This window comes from Salmo trutta, chromosome 14 (genome assembly GCF_901001165.1).
Source record: "Salmo trutta chromosome 14, fSalTru1.1, whole genome shotgun sequence".
NCBI lineage: Eukaryota > Metazoa > Chordata > Actinopteri > Salmoniformes > Salmonidae > Salmo > Salmo trutta.
Genome location: NC_042970.1, coordinates 6,991,579 through 7,013,393, shown reverse-complemented (window position 1 = coordinate 7,013,393; position 21,815 = coordinate 6,991,579). Strand labels below are relative to the sequence as shown.

At 45.6% G+C, this 21,815-nt stretch overlaps 1 protein-coding gene across 2 annotated transcripts in view; it reads left to right on the top strand.

Moving 5' to 3' along the window:
* Positions 1–21,815, top strand: part of LOC115207302 (acid-sensing ion channel 1-like) — a 343,093-nt gene that overhangs the window by 297,206 nt on the left and 24,072 nt on the right. For both annotated transcript variants that reach the window (XM_029774287.1, XM_029774286.1), the window contains 2 exons: positions 5,681–5,808; positions 20,194–20,344. In XM_029774287.1, coding sequence (XP_029630147.1) covers positions 5,681–5,808; positions 20,194–20,344 — 279 coding nt within the window. The remainder of the gene's footprint in view (positions 1–5,680; positions 5,809–20,193; positions 20,345–21,815) is intronic.

Below are 21,815 nucleotides of genomic sequence, written 5' to 3'. Positions count from 1 at the left end.
TTAGTAAATTCCCCGGAAGTTTGCAGGGGGTATGCTAGTTCTGAACGTCACATGCTAATGTAAAAAGCTGTTTTTTGATATAAATATGAACTTGATTGAACAAAACATGCATGTATTGTATAACATAATGTCCTAGGTGTGTCATCTGATGAAGATCATCAAAGGTTAGTGCTGCATTTAGCTGTCTTCTGGGTTTTTGTGACATTATATGCTAGCTTGAAAAATGGGTGTCTGATTATTTCTGACTGGGTACTCTGCTGACATAATCTAATGTTTTGCTTTCGCTGTAAAGCCTTTTTGAAATCGGACAGTGTGGTTAGATTAACGAGAGTCTTGTCTTTAAATAGCTATAAAATAGTCATATGTTTGAAAAATTGAAGTTTTCGGATTTTAGAGGAATTTGTATTTTGCGCCACGCCCATCATTGGATATTGGAGCAGATGTAAGAGGATAACATAGAGTCTGGTAACATCAAAAGGTGGGAAACGGAACCATATTTTGGTAATCCAACCAGTTGAAACCTCTTACATCTAGATGTGCCGCTAGCGGAACGCCTTGCCAATATCCAATGATAGAGCGTGGCGCGAATTACAAACACCTCATTCTAAAACAGTTCTCATCCCATCATTTTTATAGCCACCATGGCACGTATGCATACTAGAAATATTGTTCTATTCTGTTTGACATACTAAATGGCACCGGTTTGTGTGTGTATGTGTATGTGTGTGTGTGTGTGTGTGTGTGTGTGTGTGTGTGTGTGTGTGTGTGTGTGTGTGTGTGTGTGTGTGTGTGTGTGTGTGTGTGTGTGTGTGTGTGTGTGTGTATGTATGTGTGTGTGTGTGTGTGTGTGTGTGCAAAACCCCTCCCAGGTGGTACATGGTCTCAGATGGTACATGGCCACTATTACAGCCTCCCATCTGCTGATGATAAATATATGGCTTCCTCGTCGTGGAACAGACTCCACAAGATGTCAAAAGCGCTCCACAGGGATGCTGGCCTATGTTGACTCCAATGTTTCCCACAGTTGTGCCAAGTTGACTGGATGTCCTTTGGGTTGATTCACACGGGACACTTTAATGAAGCGTGAAATACCCAGCAGCGTTGCAGTTCTTGACTGGCACCTACTACCTCACCCCGTTCAAAGGCATTTGTCTTGCCCATTCACCCTCTGAATGACACACAGACACAATCCATGTCTCAATTGTCTCAAGGCTTTAAAGTCCTTCTTTATCCTGTCTCCTCCTCTTCATCTACACTGATTGAAGTGGATTTAACAAGTGATATCAATAAGTGATCATAGCTTTCACCTGGATTCACCTGGTCAACCTACGTCATGGAAAGACAAGGTGTTCCTAATGTTTTGTCCACTAAGTGTATATTGCACTAACTTAGGGCTCTGTCCAAGAATAGGCCTACTGCACTATGTCAGTAGGGTGCCATTTGGGAAGCAGGCTAAAAGAGCCCAGTGTCCGGGCGACCAGAGGAAACCAGGCTAGAAGAGGACAGTGTCCGGGTGGCCAGAGGAAACCAGGCTAGAAGAGCACAGTGTCCAGGCGGCCAGAGGAAACCAGGCTAGAAGAGCACAGTGTCCAGGCGGCCAGAGGAAACCAGGCTAGAAGAGCACAGTGTCCGGGCGGCCAGAGGAAACCAGGCTAGAAGAGCACAGTGTCCGGGCGGCCAGAGGAAACCAGGCTAGAAGAGCACAGTGTCCGGGCGGCCAGAGGAAACCAGGCTAGAAGAGCACAGTGTCCAGGCGGCCAGAGGAAACCAGGCTAGAAGAGCACAGTGTCCAGGCGGCCAGAGGAAACCAGGCTAGAAGAGCACAGTGTCCGGGAAGCCAGAGGAAACCAGGCTAGAAGAGCACAGTGTCCGGACGGCCAGAGGAAACCAGGCTAGAAGAGCCCAGTGTCCGGGAAGCCAGAGGAAACCAGGCTAGAAGAGCACAGTGTCCGGGCGGCCAGAGGAAACCAGGCTAGAAGAGCACAGTGTCCGGACGGCCAGAGGAAACCAGGCTAGAAGAGCACAGTGTCCGGGCGGCCAGAGGAAACCAGGCTAGAAGAGCACAGTGTCCGGGCGGCCAGAGGAAACCAGGCTAGAAGAGCACAGTGTCCAGGCGGCCAGAGGAAACCAGGCTAGAAGAGCACAGTGTCCGGGCGGCCAGAGGAAACCAGGCTAGAAGAGCACAGTGTCCGGGCGGCCAGAGGATGCCGTCAGCCATGTTGATTTTCCTTTTATCCTTCTTTTCCTAATTTATTTATACATTTTTCCGTTCACTCATTTTCCCTGCAGTACATAACCCTGACCCTGCAGTGAATATACACTCCTCCTGTCCTGTCCTGAGTTATAGAGAGGTGGCTTCAACAAGGCTAGTTAGACACACACGCACAAGAAAGCACATGGATAGGGGATGGATAGGGGATGGATAGGGGATGGATAGGGGATGGATAGGGGATGGATAGGGGATGGATAGGGGATGGGGATAGGGGATGGGGATAGGGGATGGATAGGGGATGGATAGGGGATGGGGATAGGGGATGGATAGGGGATGGAAAGGGGATGGATAGGGGATGGATAGGGGATGGATAGGGGATGGATAGGGGATGGGGATAGGGGATGGGGATAGGGGATGGATAGGGGATGGATAGGGGAGGGATAGGGGAGGGATAGGGGATGGATAGGGGATGGATAGGGGATGGATAGGGGATGGATAGGGGATGGATGGGGGATGGATAGGGGATGGATAGGGGATGGATAGGGGATGGATAGAGGATGGATAGGGGATGGATAGAGGATGGATAGGGGATGGATAGAGGATGGATAGGGGATGGATAGGGGAGGGATAGGGGATGGATAGAGGATGGATAGGGGATGGATAGGGGATGGATAGGGTATGGGGATAGGGGATGGATAGGGGATGGATAGGGGATGGATAGGGGAGGGATAAGGGATGGATAGGAGATGGATAGGGGATGGATAGGGGATGGATGGGGGATGGATGGGGGATGATAGGGGATGGATAGGGGATGGATAGGGGATGGATAGGGGAGGGATAGGGGATGGATAGGGGATGGATAGAGGATGGATAGAGGATGGATAGGGGATGGATAGGGGATGGATAGGGGATGGATAGAGGATTGATAGGGGATGGATAGGGGAGGGATAGGGGATGTATAGAGGATGGATAGGGGATGGATAGGGGATGGATAGGGTATGGGGATAGGGGATGGATAGGGGATGGATAGGGGAGGGATAGGGGAGGGATAAGGGATGGATAGGGGATGGATAGGGGATGGATAGGGGATGGATGGGGGATGGATGGGGGAGGGATAGGGGATGGATAGGGGATGGATAGAGGATGGATAGAGGATGGATAGGGGATGGATAGAGGATGGATAGGGGATGGATAGGGGATGGATAGGGTATGGGGATAGGGGATGGATAGAGGATGGATAGGGGATGGATAGGGGATGGATAGGGTATGGGGATAGGGGATGGATAGGGGATGGATAGGGGATGGATAGGGGAGGGATAGGGGAGGGATAAGGGATGGATAAGGGATGGATAGGGGATGGATAGGGGATGGATAGGGGATGGATAGGGGATGGGGATAGGGGATGGATAGGGGATGGGGATAGGGGATGGATAGGGGATGGATAGGGGATAGGGGATGGGGATAAGGGATGGATAGGGGATGGATAGGGGATGGTTAGGGGATGAATGGGGATAAGGAATGGATAGGGGATGGATAGGGGATGGATAGGGGATGGATAGAGGATGGATAGGGGATGGATAGGGGATGGGGATAGGGGATGGATAGGGGATGGATAGGGGATGGATAGGGGATGGATAGGGGATGGGGATAAGGGATGGATAGGGGATGGATAGGGGATGGGGATAAGGGATGGATAGGGGATGGATAGGGGATGGGGATGGATAGGGGATGGATAGGGGATGGATAGAGGATGGATAGGGGATGGATAGGGGATGGATAGGGGATGGGGATAAGGGATGGATAGGGGATGGATAGGGGATGGATAGGGGATGGATAGGGGATGGATAGGGGATGGGGATAGGGGATGGATAGGGGATGGGGATAGGGGATGGATAGGGGATGGGGATAAGGGATGGATAGGGGATGGATAGAGGATGGATAGGGGATGGATAGGGGATGGATAGGGGATGGGGATAGGGGATGGGGATAGGGGATGAATAGGGGATGGATAGGGGATGGATAGGTGAGGGATAAGGGATGGATAGGGGATGGATAGGGGATGGGGATAGGGGATGGATAGGGGATGGATAGGGGATAAGGGATGGATAGGGGATGGGGATAAGGGATGGATAGGGGATGGATAGGGGATGGATAGGGGATGGATAGAGGATGGATAAGGGATGGATAGGGGATGGGGATAGGGGATGGATAGGGGATGGATAGGGGATGGATAGGGGATGGATAGGGGATGGATAGAGGATGGATAGGGGATGGATAGGGGATGGATAGGGGATGGATAGGGGATGGATAGGGGATGGGGATAAGGGATGGATAGGGGATGGATAGGGGATGGATAGGGGATGGATAGAGGATGGATAGGGGATGGATAGGGGATGGATAGGGGATGGATAGAGGATGGATAGGGGATGGATAGGGGATGGATAGGGGATGGATAGGGGATGGGGATAAGGGATGGATAGGGGATGGATAGAGGATGGATAGGGGATGGATAGGGGATGGATAGGGGATGGGGATAGGGGATGGATAGGGGATGAATAGGGGATGGATAGGGGATGGATAGGTGAGGGATAAGGGATGGATAGGGGATGGATAGGGGATGGATAGGGGATGGGGATAGGGGATGGATAGGGGATGGATAGGGGATGGATAGGGGATAAGGGATGGATAGGGGATGGGGATAAGGGATGGATAGGGGATGGATAGGGGATGGATAGGGGATGGATAGAGGATGGATAGGGGATGGATAGGGGATGGGGATAGGGGATGGATAGGGGATGGATAGGGGATGGATAGGGGATGGATAGGGGATGGATAGGTGAGGGATAGGGGATGGGGATAGGGGATGGATAGGGGATGGATAGGGGATGGATAGGGGATGGATAGGGGATGGATAGGGGATGGGGATGGATAGGGGATGGATAGGGGATGGATAGGGGATGGATAGGGGATGGGTAGGGGATGAATGGGGATGGATAGGGGACGTTAGGGGATGAATGGGGATGGGGATGGATAGGGGATGGATAGGGAATGGATAGGGGATGGATAGGGGATGGGTAGGGGATGAATGGGGATGGATAGGGGACGTTAGGGGATGAATGGGGATAAGGGATGGATAGGGGATGGATAGGGGATGGATAGGGGATGGATAGGGGATGGATAGGGGATGGGTAGGGGATGGATAGGGGATGGATAGGGGACGTTAGGGGATGAATGGCGATAAGGGCAGGCTAGTACACAGGAGGAATATCAACAATAGAGTATACATCATTTTGAGATCAATCTCTTCTTCTGATTCCTTATTGTAATCAGATTTTCAGGTTATTAATTTCATGTTTTTTTTTCTCAGTCCAGTTGAATGAAATCATACTGATTAATACACTGACCCATGCGGTTTCTGACATCTGTTTTTGGAATGCAAGTTTCTTATCTTTCCCTTCCTCTTTCCAGATGAGACGTCGTTCGAGGCGGGCATCAAGGTTCAGATCCACACGCAGGACGAGCCTCCCTTCATTGACCAGCTGGGTTTCGGAGTGGCCCCTGGCTTCCAGACCTTCGTATCCTGTCAGGAACAACGGGTAGGGTATCAATCAATCAATCAACCAATCAATCAATCAACCAATCAATCAATCAATCAACCAATCAATCAATCAATCAATCAAGCCTGCCATTATTGGCTCTTCCCAATGTGGGCTTGCTACAAGGGAAGGCACAAAATTAGTGAAACCAAAATAATGGTTGTCTGGGTAATTGTTGATGTCTGTATGTGGGAGGTTGTTTTGTTGTTCATGATGGTGTCATCCTGCTACATTAAAGAGGGCTGAATGACGTGTGTTTTAAGATACGCAACCAGCATACACCATTATAGTGATTTCCAAAGGTCACGTTCTTGTTGAAAACAGGACGAGGTTATTCTGAAACCCAGTCAGTCAGTTTCACCTTGAACAGACTCTGACCCTGAACAGACTCTCCAATCTCATTTTATTTTCCTGATGGATGTTACATTACAGGGATCTCGTCAGTGGCTTGGTGGATATCCACACTTTTCAATCAGTGCTCCCATGCTCTCTCTTCGGGAGAGAAGAATAATTCCATATGACGTATTCCAACCAACTCTACCCTCTCATCATGTACACTACCGTTCAAAATGTTGGGGTCACTTAGAAATGTCCTTGTTTTTGAAAGAAAAGCACATTTTGTTGTCCATTAAAATAACATCAAATTGATCAGAAATACAGGGTAGACATTGTTAATGTTGTAAATGACTATTGCAGTTGGAAACAATTTTTGATGGAATATCTACATAGGCGTACAGAGGCCCATTATCAGCAACCATCACTTCTGTGTTCCAATGCCACGTTGTGTTAGCTAATCCAAGTTTATATTTTTAAAAGGCAAATTGATCATTAGAAAACCCTTTTTCAATTATGTTAGCACAGCTGAAAACTGTTGTTCTGATTAAAGAAGCAATAAAACTGGCCTTCTTTAGACTAGTTAGCTAACACAACGTGCCATTGGAACACAGGAGTGATGGTTGCTGATAATGGGCCTCTGTACGCCTATGTAGATATTCCATCAAAAATCTGCCGTTTCCAGCTAGAAAAGTCATTTACAACATTAACAATGTCTACCCTGTGTTTCTGATCAATTTGATGTTATTTTAATGGACAACAAAATGTGCTTTTCTTTCAAAAACAAGGACATTTCTAAGTGACCCCAAACTTTTGAACGGTAGTGTATATCTAACCTGACAGAGTGAAATCATAGGTATTTATACTCTCTCTGGGACACAGACTATAGAATATGTTGTGACTTTACTTTCATTAATCTGATGCCTGTTATTTATCTAATCCACTAACTATGTTTAATTGTTATCCGATTAAATTAATCATGTAACAATTAACTCATTAGGAATTTGGGGCACCACGAGAGCGGTTGTTTAAAGAGTTACCATCTCCCGAATTAAACTCTAAAGGTCTTTACCAATCACATCCATAAAACAGTCAACGCATTAATCATAAACTCTTATCATATCATCATTCTGAACAGTCGTAATCTCCTGCATCTGCAAAAACCCCAGCCTTACTTATGATTCAGTACTACACAAATTGGTTGAATTATTTATTTACTAACTAAATGATAACACAGGATAAACATACACGCTTAATACATTAAATAAAGGTCGCTAGCGGACTGACACAATATATGGCAGCTTGTGATGGAGAGAGAGAGAAAGAGACACTTATCGTTGATACATTTTAGGAACTACTCTCACAGTAATCATACAATATACACACAAATCGCCGCCCGTTTGGAGTAAGAAATCATGAATATATTTACATGTAAATGCATTTGTTTGCCGTGTGTCTCTGTCGGAACCAGGCCTTCTTAGGAAGTGTCCAGGCCTTCTTAGGAAGGGTGTTGGACCTTTCTGCTGCATGCTTGTAAGGCTCTGATTGTCCAAAAGGGGTCCGGACCCGTCTCTTCTACTGTTGTTCACTCTGGACGATGCTCCTTTAAAGATAGTCTAGCCAGCCATGTCAATGGTTCCCATTGGGTGATGAGAGTAGCGTACTATGGTGATTTGAGAAGTAGTAGAGTGGTCCCACTTAAATGAGCTTTTATAGATACTTTACGATAACATCACCTCCCAGACAATCACTGGTACGGCTGACAGCTAATCAGCCATACCAGTGATTGTCTGGGAGGGGACGTTATCTTCTCTACCTCATGTTGAGAGTTCAAACCACTTTGGACATGAGCTGCAGCTACATGCCTCTCTGATCTAAATGTTAATTTCTTTACCAATCCTTTTATGCCCTCTGGTTGAAAGGGATGGTTCTGTCAGGCTGATACGACCTCACTCAGGGCGTGACTAGTTACTGTGCAAAGTTTATAGGACACAAATGATATCTTAAAATCACATTCCTATCTTAACCAAAATACTTTCATCATTTTTTATATTTCATACACAACAGGAAGGATGGAGACTTCATACATGTAGTATATATACTTTAAATTACAGTATTTCCTTTATAAAAATGTTTATGACATCACAAAATAACAACCCATATGACATTATTATTCTTTAGCTCACCTCTGACCATTCCCCACGTTCTGTGTTAGGAATATTTTCCAGTATTCGCTTAAGAATGTGTTAGAGTTTCGGCGGGAAAAGTCTCTGGAGACAAAGGAACATTCCTGTGTTCATTTGGAGAGGGATGTTCTGTGGATCTCCTTTAATTGGTGCTGCAGGTAGCCTAGTGCTTAGAGTGTTGGACTTGTAACCGGAAAGGTTGCAGGGTCGAATCCCCCAGCTGACAAGGTAAAAAAATCTGTCGTTCAACCATTTTTAAGCTCATCTGACCCATTCGGATCCTCACAGTCATGACACATGCGTATGATGAAATGAACACAGGAGATAGGGATTGAATAGGTCATGTTTCTGCCAGAGACGTCATCAGAGCGCGCAACAGAGCAGTGTACTGTCTACACTTTGTCTCCCCTCGGTTTGTTGTTTTTATGAAATAGTTTCTAAATCATAGCTAAAGTTTGTATTGCTATGGATACCGCAACGCGGTCAGCCTTTACGGCTGGGACTGCAAGTTTGTCTCCAGGATTCCTGTTAAGTAGCAGTTAGCTGCTAGCCATCATGAAAACGGAGCAGGCTAATGCTAGCAGTGCTAGCCTACCGGTGTGTTTATCCACAGCTGGGAACAAATGCTTCAGGTGTGAGATGATTTCCACACAATCATAAGATAAGGTGGAACTAGAAAATGAACAGGGATTTGTCTGCCCTAAACGCACCACCATCAAGCAGCTTAGGGAAGAGATCCTCCGGCTGTTAGCAAGGGCTGAGAGAAAAGGATAACATGCTTTCTAAGTACACCAACCTTGCTGTAAACCAGGCAAACCGAATCACAGTTTTAAATGCCTCCTATAGCAAAGCTGTCGATGAGTTGGGTGGCGTTGATCTGTCCCAATCCAACCTACAGATGTTAAGCTTAACTCCGCGGCCCATGGGAGACTGGACACTCGCAAGGGGTAGGACGTCGGGGAGGCAGTCTGGCCACCCTTCATCTATCCGAGAAGATCTGATCCAGCTATCAAACAGCTTTGCCCCGCTTGAGATGGATCTACCAGCCCAGGAAGTCAGCACAGATCTTGGGTGTATACACTCCCCCATGGCCACCCCCCATGGCCACCACAGTTCAGCAGGTCGCAGACTCAAGACAGAAGGGTCTCAGGCCATCCTCCCCCCCGTCCGCTGTTGCTGGTGTGAAGAGTCAGGCTAGCGTGGCTCGAAGCCTCCATCCCCCCTGCCCGAGTCAGTCCCATCCCGCTCCTTCTCTTCCTTCCCCATCGGATTCCATCACAACATCATTGTGGGCAGCTAGATGGTGAGAGATTTTGGCCTACCTACGGTTTTGTGGACCGACCAAGGTCCACTGTCACCCAGGAGCCCGTGTCCATGACATCAACTCCCAACTCCATTTTACTTCATAACTGTCCGCTAGCTATATGTGAATTGTAAAAATGTAGCTAACCAGATAGTATAACAGGCAAAAATGACCTTATCCAAGGAAGATGTCAATTCTTTGTGGGTAACAATTATTTGTTGCTATCTGGCTAGCTAACAGTAGTAGCTAGCCAGTTAGCTCTATTGCCTTACTATGGGCTTACAACCTATGCACACTACAATGGGTATTGTAGGCAGGTAACCATGCCAAAATGAACACAACATGTATTTATTAACATATCAAGATAAAATATTGTAGTCAGGCAACATATGAGATGTGAGTTTATTTTCTCTCGCTTCAGTTCAAATAGTGGCAGCCATTGATTTCAAGAAAATGTATCATTTTTACGTGCTGCATCATAATTATTTGCATACTTTCCATTGAAGCTTGCATCAATGCATGCTTCAAAATATGTACAAACAGAGTACACATTCAATAAGTGCCCACCATGCTCCATTTCACATACTTTGGATTTGGACTCATACTCCGACCGTGCTTCAATTTACGTGCTCGGAGCACGGTAGTATGCATTTTGAAAAACACGCAGGATTCAGCCTAACCGCAGGGGTTCTAGGATTATTTCCAGCAAAATCAAACTGTTTTAGAGACTGACAGACAGGGTCTGGTAGTGCTCCAGTCCCAGCAACATCAAACTGTTTTAGAGACTGACAGACGGGGTCTGGTAGTGCTCCAGTCCCAGCAACATCAAACTGTTTTAGAGACTGACAGACAGGGTCTGGTAGTGCTCCAGTCCCAACAAAATCAAATTGTTTTAGAGACGGACAGACAGGGTCTGGTAGTGCTCCAGTCCCAGCAACATCAAACTGTTTTAGAGACTGACAGACAGGGTCTGGTAGTGCTCCAGTCCCAACAAAATCAAATTGTTTTAGAGACTGACAGACAGGGTCTGGTAGTGCTCCAGTCCCAGCAACATCAAACTGTTTTAGAGACTGACAGACGGGGTCTGGTAGTGCTCCAGTCCCAGCAACATCAAACTGTTTTAGAGACTGACAGACAGGGTGGTAGTGCTCCAGTCCCAGCAACACCAAACTGTTTTAGAGACTGACAGACAGGGTCTGGTAGTGCTCCAGTTCCAGCAACATCAAACTGTTTCAGAGACTGACAGACAGGGTCTGGTAGTGCTCCAGTTCCAGCAACATCAAACTGTTTCAGAGACTGACAGATGGGGTCTGGTAGTGCTCCAGTCCCAGCAACATCAAACTGTTTCAGAGACTGACAGATGGGGTCTGGTAGTGCTCCAGTCCCAGCAACATCAAACTGTTTTAGAGACTGACAGACAGGGTCTGGTAGTGCTCCAGTCCCAGCAAAATCAAACTGTTTTAGAGACTGACAGACAGGGTCTGGTAGTGCTCCAGTCCCAGCAACATCAAACTGTTTTAGAGACTGACAGACAGGGTCTGGTAGTGCTCCAGTTCTCTCTGTCAGAATAACCAACAGAGGACTTGGAAACCATATCAACTCCTGTGGAAATGGCACTGTGGTTATTGTGAGTAACCTAATTTATGTTTGTTTAACTCCGCCTTCTAGTGAGTTTATACAAACTGTCATCTCCTACCATTATGAAAGATTGGAGACAGACAGAAAATGTGGTTGTAACATTAATAATTTGGTTGTTATTCCATTGGTTACCTCAAGGCAGATGTCCTAGAGGCAGAGTGGCCCACAATCATTGAATATGGCGCTTTTAACTAACTAGTACATGTTTTCTTGTGAATGATCTCATTACTGAGCGCAAAGTTGATAGGATGTTTCTCACTGAAACATGACTGTCTGTAGACTGCAGTGCCGCTCTTTTTGAAGCCTCCCCCCAGACTACAGCATTTCATACTCTATGAGAAAATGGAAAAAGGGTGGTGGGACTGGCCATCAGCCTGTGTAGTCCACCAAAGCACTGCCCCACATTATTTACCTGGTTATTACCAAGGGGCTTTCTACTGTACCCACCCATAACCGCAGCCATACTCTGGACAAGCTAAGCGTCAGTATAGAGACAAAGTAGAGTCGCAATTCAACGGCTCAGACACGAGATGAATGTGGCAGAGTCTACAGTCAATCACGGACTACAAAAGAAAAACCAGCCCCGTCACGGACCACGGTGCCTTGCTCCCAGACAGACTAAACAACTTCTTTGCTCGCTTTGAGGACAATGCAGTGCCACTGACACGGCCCGCTACCAAAACCTGCGGGCTCTCCTTCACTGCAGCCAATGTGAGTAAAACATTTAAACGTGTTAACCCTCGCAAGGCTGCTGGCCCAGATGGCATCCCCAGCCGCGTCCTCAGAGCATGCACAGACCAGCTGGCTGGTGTGTTTACGGACATATTCAATCAATCCTTATCTCAGTTTGCTGTTCCCACATGCTTCAAGAGGGCCACCATTGTTCCTGTTCCCAAGAAAGCTAAGGTAACTGAGCTAAATGACTACCGCCCCGTAGCACTCACTTCCGTCATCATGAAGGGCTTTGAGAGACTAGTCAAGGACCATATCACCTCCACCCTACCTGACACCCTAGACCCACTCCAATTTGCTTACCGCCCCAATAGGTCCACAGACGACGCAATCGCAATCACACTAGGTCTCGACCCTGCCCTGTGCAACTGGGTTCTGGACTTCCTGACGGGCCGCCCCCAGGTGGTGAGGGTAGGTAACAACATCTCCACCCCACTAATCCTCAACACTGGGGCCCCACAAGGGTGCGTTCTCAGCCCTCTCCTGTACTCCCTGTTCACCCACGACTGCGTGGCCATGCACGCCTCCAACTCAATCATCAAGTTTGCAGACGACACTACAGGGGTAGGTTTGATTACCAACAACGACGAGACGGCCTACAGGGAGGAGGTGAGGGCCCTTGAAGTGTGGTGTCAGGAAAATAACTTCACACTCAATGTCAACAAAACAAAGGAGATGATCGTGGACTTCAGGAAACAGCAGAGGGGCAGCCCCCCATCCACATTGACGGGACAGTAGTGGAGAGGGTGGAAAGTTTTAAGTTCCTCGGCGTACACATCACTGACAAACTGAAAGGGTCCACCCACACAGACAGCATGGCGAAGAAGGCGCAGTAGCGCTTCTTCAACCTCAGGAGGCTGAAGAAATTCGGCTTATCACCAAAAACACTCACAAACTTTTACAGATGCACAATCGAGAGCATCCTGTCAGGCTGTATCACCGCCTGGTACGGCAACTGCTCCGCCCATAACCGTAAGGCTCTCCAGAGGGTAGTGAGGTCTGCACAACGCATCACCGGGGGCAAACTACCTGCCCTTCAGGACACCTACACCCCCCGATGAAAGGGTTGTAAAAACTCTAAGAGGAGAATCTCCTACCACATGTTTCATAGAGAGACAAAGGAAATTCTTCCAACTCATAGAATTGGAGAACCGAGCGACATTTGTGTTCTGGAGAAGGTATGGAAGATTGGTGAAGAATCCAGCTACGAACTGATCCGCTTGGTACAATTTTGTGATACTCAGAAGAGACAATATAGCCATATTACCATAAAACTGTTTATATAATAGCCTCAGCGATGAGACTTGCATCCACATGGTTGTATAAAATGTATTAATAAGGATAAAGCTATTTGTAATACATTGAGATGCTATGTACTGATGTTAATGTGATAGAATTGTATTTCTGCACCAAGCTTAACTCAGTCATCGGCACGCCCCCCAGGGACACAGACAGGACCAGGCGTCATGTGACAAGCCTGTTCTATGTTCACTATAAAACTATACCCTGATCTACTTTCTTTAGACCAGGCCTCCACTCCATGGCCAATAGGTTTTACCATCCAATTCCTCTACTGAAAGTGAACTATACCACGTGGTTAACTTTTAGACTATTGATACCGACAGAATAAGAACAAGTCTTTGATATTAATTATTAGTCTGCAGCTAAGTAAATTATATCATTGAACGCGAAGACCAACGAAACATCCATTCTATAACGACATTAATGAATGTCGCTTTGAAAGATCCATTCTAACCGAGAGAGAGAGAGAGAGAGAGAGAGAGAACTCTCCAACAGAACGACTCTTCAACAAGGATCCCGACGACACACTGAGCGTAAATATATATTGATTGCAATTGTTCCCAAATGAGTGAGCGTTCATGTGCAGTTGATTAGCATGTCAATTGTTAATATTAATGAACTCTGTGTACCTCCTCAAATGAACATTTTATGACCCATTGTTCTACAAGACACCAGCCATGCCTGTTAGCCATTAGGGCACATTACTCTACCAATCCTTTGTGACGATAATTACTGTTTGTATGTTTTCTGTTAATTACTTAGTGTAGTAAATAAATGATTTTAAGACAATTGATGTATGGATGATTTTAGTAAAGACTGGGTTCGTGCAGATACAACAATTTACGACGTTTGGAATGAGACTGGACGCGAGGTAAAATACACCATTTAAACCAGAAGATAATCGGCCTATACTATAATATAATATTATAATATAGGAAAGTTATATTAGGAAAATTATAACTTTGTAATCTGAATATTTTTCTTGGTGCCCCGATCTACTAGTTAATTACAATTAAACGATTAATCAGTTTAATCGCGTGATAATAATTACAGGGAGTTAATTGATAAACATGTCTTCAGTTTAATGGTACCCCAAAGACACGACACCATCTACTGCATTTTGCCATCTTGATGTAATAAATGTGTCACTAGCCACTTTAAACAATGCCACTTTATATAATGTTTACATACCCTACATTACTCATCTCATATGTATATACTGTACTCTATACCATCTACTGCATCTTGCCTATGCCATTCGGCCATCACTCATTCATATATTTTTATGTACATATTCTTATTCATTCCTTTACACTTGTGTGTATCAGGTAGTTATTGTGAAATTGTTAGGTTAGATTTCTTGTTAGATATTACTGCATGGTCGGAACTAGAAGCACAAGCATTTCGCTACACTCGCATTACCATCCGCTAACCATGTGTATGTGACAAATAAAATGTGATTTGATTTGACCTGGTTATTACCAAGGGGCTTTCTACTGGGCCCACCCATATCCACAGCCATACTCTGGACCTGGTTGTAACCAAGGGGCTTTCTACTGGGCCCACCCATAACCACAGCCATACTCTGGACCTGGTTATTACCAAGGGGCTTTCTACTGGGCCCACCCATAACCACAGCCATACTCTGGACCTGGTTATTACCAAGGGGCTTTCTACTGGGCCCACCCATAACCACAGCCATACTCTGGACCTGGTTATTACCAAGGGGCTTTCTACTGGGCCCACCCATAACCACAGCCATACTCTGGATCTGGTTATTACCAAGGGGCTTTCTACTGGGCCCACCCATATCCACAGCCAATCTCTGGACCTGGCTATTACTAAGGGGCTTTCTACTGGGCCCACCCATAACCACAGCCATACTCTAGACCTGGTTATTACCAAGGGGCTTTCTACTGGGCCCACCCATAACCACAGCCAATCTCTGGACCTGGTTATTACCAAGGGGCTTTCTACTGGGCCCATCCATAACCACAGCCATACACTGGACCTGGTTATTACCAATGGCCTTTCTACTGGGCCCACCCATAACCACAGCCATACTCTGGACCTGGTTAATACCAAGGGGCTTTCTACTGGGCCCACCCATAACCACAGCCGTACTCTGGACCTGGTTATTACCAAGGGGCTTTCTACTGGGCCCACCCATAACCACAGCCATACTCTGGACCTGGTTGTAACCAAGGGGCTTTCTACTGGGCCCACCCATAACCACAGCCATACTCTGGACCTGGTTATCACCAAGGGGCTTTCTACTGGGCCCACCCATAACCACAGCCATACTCTGGACCTGGTTATTACCAAGGGGCTTTCTACTGGGCCCACCCATAACCACAGCCATACTCTGGACCTGGTTATTACCAAGGGGCTTTCTACTGGGCCCACCCATAACCACAGCCATACTCTTTACCTGGTTATCACCAAGGGGCTTTCTACTGGGCCCACCCATAACCACAGCTATACTCTGGACCTGGTTATAACCAAGGGGCTTTCTATTGATATATCCTCTATTGTTGATGTTGCTTTATCTGACCACCACTGTGGATGTTATACTACCTTGTTGCCCATAGCACAGGGGAATACTGAACGCATTATTAAGAAACACTATCTTACCTCTACTGATTTTATTAAATGTATGAACAATACTCCATGACCTATTCTGCCTTCCTCTTGTGTTGAATTAGCTGATAACTTTAACAGCAAATTAATGGGAACCATTGATGCCATAGCTCCAGTAAAGTTGACAACGGCCACATCCAAATGATCTACATGTTGGATGAGTGAGGAAACGAATCAACTAAAGAGAAATTGCAGAATGCAGAGCGGAACAGGAGAAAGTCAAAGTTGCAGCTCCATAAAGACAGCGCTACAGGGAGACAGGACGGACAGCTGATCGTCCTCGCAGTGGCAGACCACGTGTAACAACACCTGCACAGGATCGGTACATCCTGTGCAGGTTACACCAGGAAAGCACAATCCCTCCATCAGTGCTCAGAATGTCCGCAATAAGCTGAGAGAGGCTGGACTGAGGGCTTGTAGGCCTGTTGTAAGGCCATCACTGGCAACAATGTTGCCTATGGGCACAAACCCACCGTCGCTGGACCAGACAGGACTGGCAAAAAATGCTCTTCACTGACGAGTTGCGGTTTTGTCTCACCAGTGGTGATGGTCGGATTCGCGTTTATCGTCGAAGGAATGAGCGTTACACCGAGGCCTGTACTCTGGAGAGGGATCGATTTGGAGGTGGAGGGTCCGTCATGGTCTGGGGCGGTGTGTTACAGCATCATCGGACTGAGCTTGTTGTCATTGCAGGCAATCTCAATGCTGTGCGTTACAGGGAAGACATCCTCCTCCCTCATGTGGTACCCTTCCTGCAGGCTCATCCTGACATGACCCTCCAGCATGACAATGCCACCAGCCATACTGCTCGTTCTGTATGTGATTTCCTGCAAGACAGGAATGTCAGTGTTCTGCCATGGCCAGCGAAGAGCCTAGATGTCAATCCCATTGTGTACGTCTGGGACCTGTTGAATGGCTAGGGCCATTCCCCCCAGAAATGTCCGGGAACTTGCAGATGCCTTGGTGGAAGAGTGGGGTAACATCTCACAGCAAGAACTGGCAAATCTGGTGCAGTCCATGAGGAGGAGATGCACTGCAGTACTTAATGCAGCTGGTGGCCACACCAGATACTGACTGTTACTTTTGATTTTGTTCAGGGGCACGTTATTCCATTTCTGTGAGTCACATGTCTGTGGAACTTGTTCAGTTTATGTCTCAGTTGTTTAATCTTGTTATCTTCATACAAATATTTGCACATTTTAAGTTTGCTGAAAATAAATGCAATTGACAGTGAGAGGACGTTTCTTTTTTTGCTGCGTTTATATGTTACCCCTTAGCAGCGTTATCAGAAAACACAGAATTGAATTTTAACTGCTATGCAGATGATACAAAACTTTACATGTCACCAGAGGATTTGGTTGGCTCACAACTTCCTCCAGCTAAATCAAGACAAGACTGAGGTACTTATTGTTGGAGCCAAAGCACAGAGATAGAATCTGGCCGCACATTTTAATTCACAGGCAATAAAGATAGAACACGTGGTGAAAAACCTAGGTGTTATTTTAGATTCTGAATTCAATTTCGAATCAAGCATTAGGAATGTGACCAAAATAGCTTTTTACCACCTGAGGTTCATTGCCAAGGTGCGGCCGTTTCCCTCTCTCTCGCTGATACAGAGAGACTCATCCATGTTTTAATTACAAGCAGGCTTGACCACTGTAACGCTCTCCTGTCTGGTCTACACAAGAAAGCCATTGGTAAACTACAAAACATACAGAATTCTGCAACACGGGTACTGACTAAGACCAGACGGAGAGAACACATTACACCGGTTTTAATGTCTCTGCACTGGCTGCCTGTGAGTTTTAGAATTCATTTTAAGATTCTTCTATTGGTTTTTAAATCAATCCATGATTGTTCACCCCATGTCAGACATGCTTTTAAGTTATGTACCCAGTAGGTCCCTCAGGTCCTCTGGCACTGGCCTTTTAACTATCACAAAGCCGAGGACCAAGAGGCATGGAGAGGCAGCCTTTAGTTATTATGCCCCCAGCCTCTGAATTGCCTGCCAGAGAACCTAAGAGGGGTTGAAATGGTGGAATTATTTTTAAAGAGATTTTTAAACCTTTTTAGCTATGATTTTCATTAGGAATGTTTTTTTAGTCGTTCAGTTATTTATTGTTATTATTTTGTTTTTTTATCCTCTTATGTTTGTTGTGTAGTAAATATTTCAGTTTTTTATATTCATATTCATTTGTCTTTTTATTTTCAATGAAAAATATTACATTCTATGTCGGAATTATTAAAGCTTGATTTTTTTGTCCATATTATCGATCCTGCCAAGGTCACTTATGTTTTGGAGACTGTGTGTCCGATGTGTGTGACGGTTCCGATAAGACCTGTCCTGGACACACACTCTGCCAGCATTAGAGGCTTTGTCCTAATTTGTATTACTCTCTGACTTTCCAAGCTGTCCGTAGACCTAGTGGCCTCATGGCTGGGAAGTTATTAATATTAAATATGAATAACATCATCAGCATTATGAAATATATATATATATATATTTTATAATTTCATAATTCAATAAGAGGAACACAGGTTAAAAAACTACACAACATTAACATTTGTTTCTCTATTGTTTTTTCGGAGGCTGTTAAGAAAGCCTAATAAGCCTTTCACAGAAAGTTGCAAACGTACAGAGACTCGCAGTCATATACACACCCACAGAATCAAGCCACTGCAAACATTTTCCGTAAAAAGGAAAAATGTATGTGGGTGGCTTGGGTTGGGTGAATAGCGCTGTGAGAATGGCTTGGTAGTGAATAAGGAGCCGCCAAGCATGGTGAAATCATTATTCAGACGGCTGGATCTTCAGACAGGTACGAAACTAATGATGAGTTGGACAAACCCAGAGAAAGCTAGTGTCGCGTCTCAAATGGAACCCCATTCCCTACACAGGGTCCTATGGGATTTGTTTAAAAGTAGTGCACTAAAGAGGGAATAGGGTGCCATTTGGGATACACAACCAAGAGAAATGTAGCGTATGACCCTCTCTGAAGGAGGGAAATGAGGTACATCATATTGTGGGGGAGTCGCACTCTTGCGACTTTCGGTTGAACGTTCTACAATCATGGCTGACAATGAAATCCACGCCTCGCCTTCTACAGGTGATAAGCGTGAAGATTCCTTTCTTCAATTTAATACCACTCTTCACCGAGCCCAAGAACGGGCGGGGCCAAACAGGTGTTGTACCTCCCTCCTTCAGTGAACAATAGTTATAGTCATAACGCTATCTTTTCTTTCAGTCAGTCAACTTCAATACAACATACTATGGAGAAATATAGTCACGCCCCAAGCCGACCCCATTACGGATACTAAATATAAATGGCCCATGGCAGACCAGCCAGACCTGACCCTGCCAGATGTAGCAGTCTGGGTATTCCACACAGCTCACTGCCTAGTGACATTCCCCTGTCTCCGCCATAAGCACACTGGGTGCTGTACTGGGAGCAGTGACAGCCGAGCATTAAAACGTCCCCGGAGTCGCCTCTTCACTGTTAACGTTGAGACTGTTGTTTTGCGGGTACTATTTAATGAAGCTGCCAGTTGAGGACTTGTGAGATGTCTGTTTCTCAAACTAGACACTCTAATGTACTTGTCCTCTTGCTCAGTTGTGCACCGGGGCCTCCCACTCCTCTTTCTATTCTGGTTAGAGCCAGTTTGCGCTGTTCTGTGAAGGGAGTAGTACACAGCGTTGTACGAGATCTTCAGTTTCTTGGCAATATCTCACATGGAATAGCCTTCATTTCTCAGAACAAGAATAGACTGATGAGTTTCAGAAGAAAGTGCTTTGTTTCTGGCCATTTTGAGCCTGTAATCGAACCCACAAATGCTGATTCTCCAGATACTCAACTAGTCTAAAGAAGGCCAGTTTTATTGCTTCTTAATCAGAACAACAGTTTTCAGCTGTGCTAACACAATTGCAAAAGGGTTTTCTAATGATCAATTAGCCTTTTAAAATGATAAACTTGGATTAGCTAACACAACGTGCCATTGGAACACAGGAGTGATGGTTGCTGATAATGGGCCTCTGTACGTCTATGCAGATATTCCATAAAAATCTGCCGTTTCCAGCTACAATAGTCATTTACAACATTAATAATGTCTACACTGTATTTCTGATCAATTTGAAGTCATTTTAATGGACAACAAAACGTCTAAGTGACCCTAAACTTTTGAACGGTAGTGTAGCTGTATAGGTTCACAGTATGTACAGTATGTCCTTACATCTCTCTGTCTCTCCTTTTATAGCTGACATACCTGCCACCTCCGTGGGGCGACTGCAAGTCCACTCCCATGGACTCTGACTTCTTCAACACCTACAGCCTCACGGCCTGTCGTATCGACTGTGAGACACGTTACCTGGTGGAGAACTGTAACTGCCGCATGGTACACATGCCTGGTAGGAGCCTCTCTCTCTCTGTCTCTCTCTCTGTCTCTCTCTCTGTCTCTCTCTCTCTCGCTCTCTGTCTCTCTCTCGCTCTCTCTCTCGCTCTCTGTCTCTCTCTCTGTCTATGTATCTATGTATCTATCCATCCATCTATCTATCTATCTATCTATCTATCTATCTATCTATCTATCTATCTATCTATCTATCTATCTATCTATCTATCTATCTATCTATCTGTCTCTGTCTCTGTCTCTGTCTCTGTCTCTGTCTCTGTCTCTTTCTCTTTCTCTCTCTCTGTCTCTCTCATTCAATGACACATAAACACACACACAACCTGGTAAGAACTGAAAGGAGCCTGCCTCTGCAAAGTCCTGGCTCTATGGAGTTTTCCTAATTCAATCTTCTGAAGGCAGCTCAGGAACTAACGTGATTGGTTGGATAAAGTATTTTTTCTTGTATCATGTTAAAATCATCTATATGGGACTTTGTTGAGATACATTCGAATGATTTGGACATAATATTGGTCCCATGACCTAAACGCTAACATGTAGAAACAGTGCCAGGGAAACTAAACCTTTCTTTTCAGCACCATGGAGTGAATCCTTTCCACCGCTGCACCTGGCTATCAGCGGAGCCTTGTCTGGCAGCAAAACAGTTCATTTAGCCTCATTTACTGCCTTTAAAAAAAAACATAGCTAATATGGCTGACTTGCTTAAACAAATGTAGTTTCTACTGACAATTGAGATGTAAATACTATGGCGTAAGGGAACGACAAGCGGATAAGAGGCAATCTGTAATTTCGATGAAGACATTAATGAGCGAGCTAGGACAGACGTAGTCATTACAACTATTTGTTCAGCACTTTTGAAATGTACAGTGACAGAATTCAGAACATGGGCCATTCTTACAGTATTCTTCCTGTACACCAAGTCAGAACCGTATGATATTTAAAGGGGGCATATCAGCAGACAATGAAAGCTCTTACAATATTCAATGATTACAGGCTATGGGCTACATGTGCACCACCAAGTCAGAACAGTAGGCTAAGTTATGAGGGGAAAGGGACCAAATTATTAGGGTGAGGCACATGGGCTACTAACAGCTGACTACACAACATACACTTAGTATTACTTTCTTAGCTACAGTATACATATCTCCCTGGCATATTACATCGTTTATGCAGCAGCTGTGCTCACTTGAACAGGGAGGTGGCATGGCAGTCCCTCGTGGGCAAATCTTGTCATCAAACTTTGTCATCAAAGTCTGGCATTCTCTGGATTTATGTTGCTTTCAAGACAACTGGGAACTCTGGAAAAAAACAAGGTTGAATCATGATGACGTCAGTGATCTTCAGGTCAGAGCTCTAGAAAGAGGCCCGAATTTCCGACTTAATATTCTGAGTTGCATGACGATTCAAAACGTATTTTCCCAGTCAGAGCTCGTTTTTTCTTGAGTTCCCAGTTGTTTTGAACTCATTGAAGT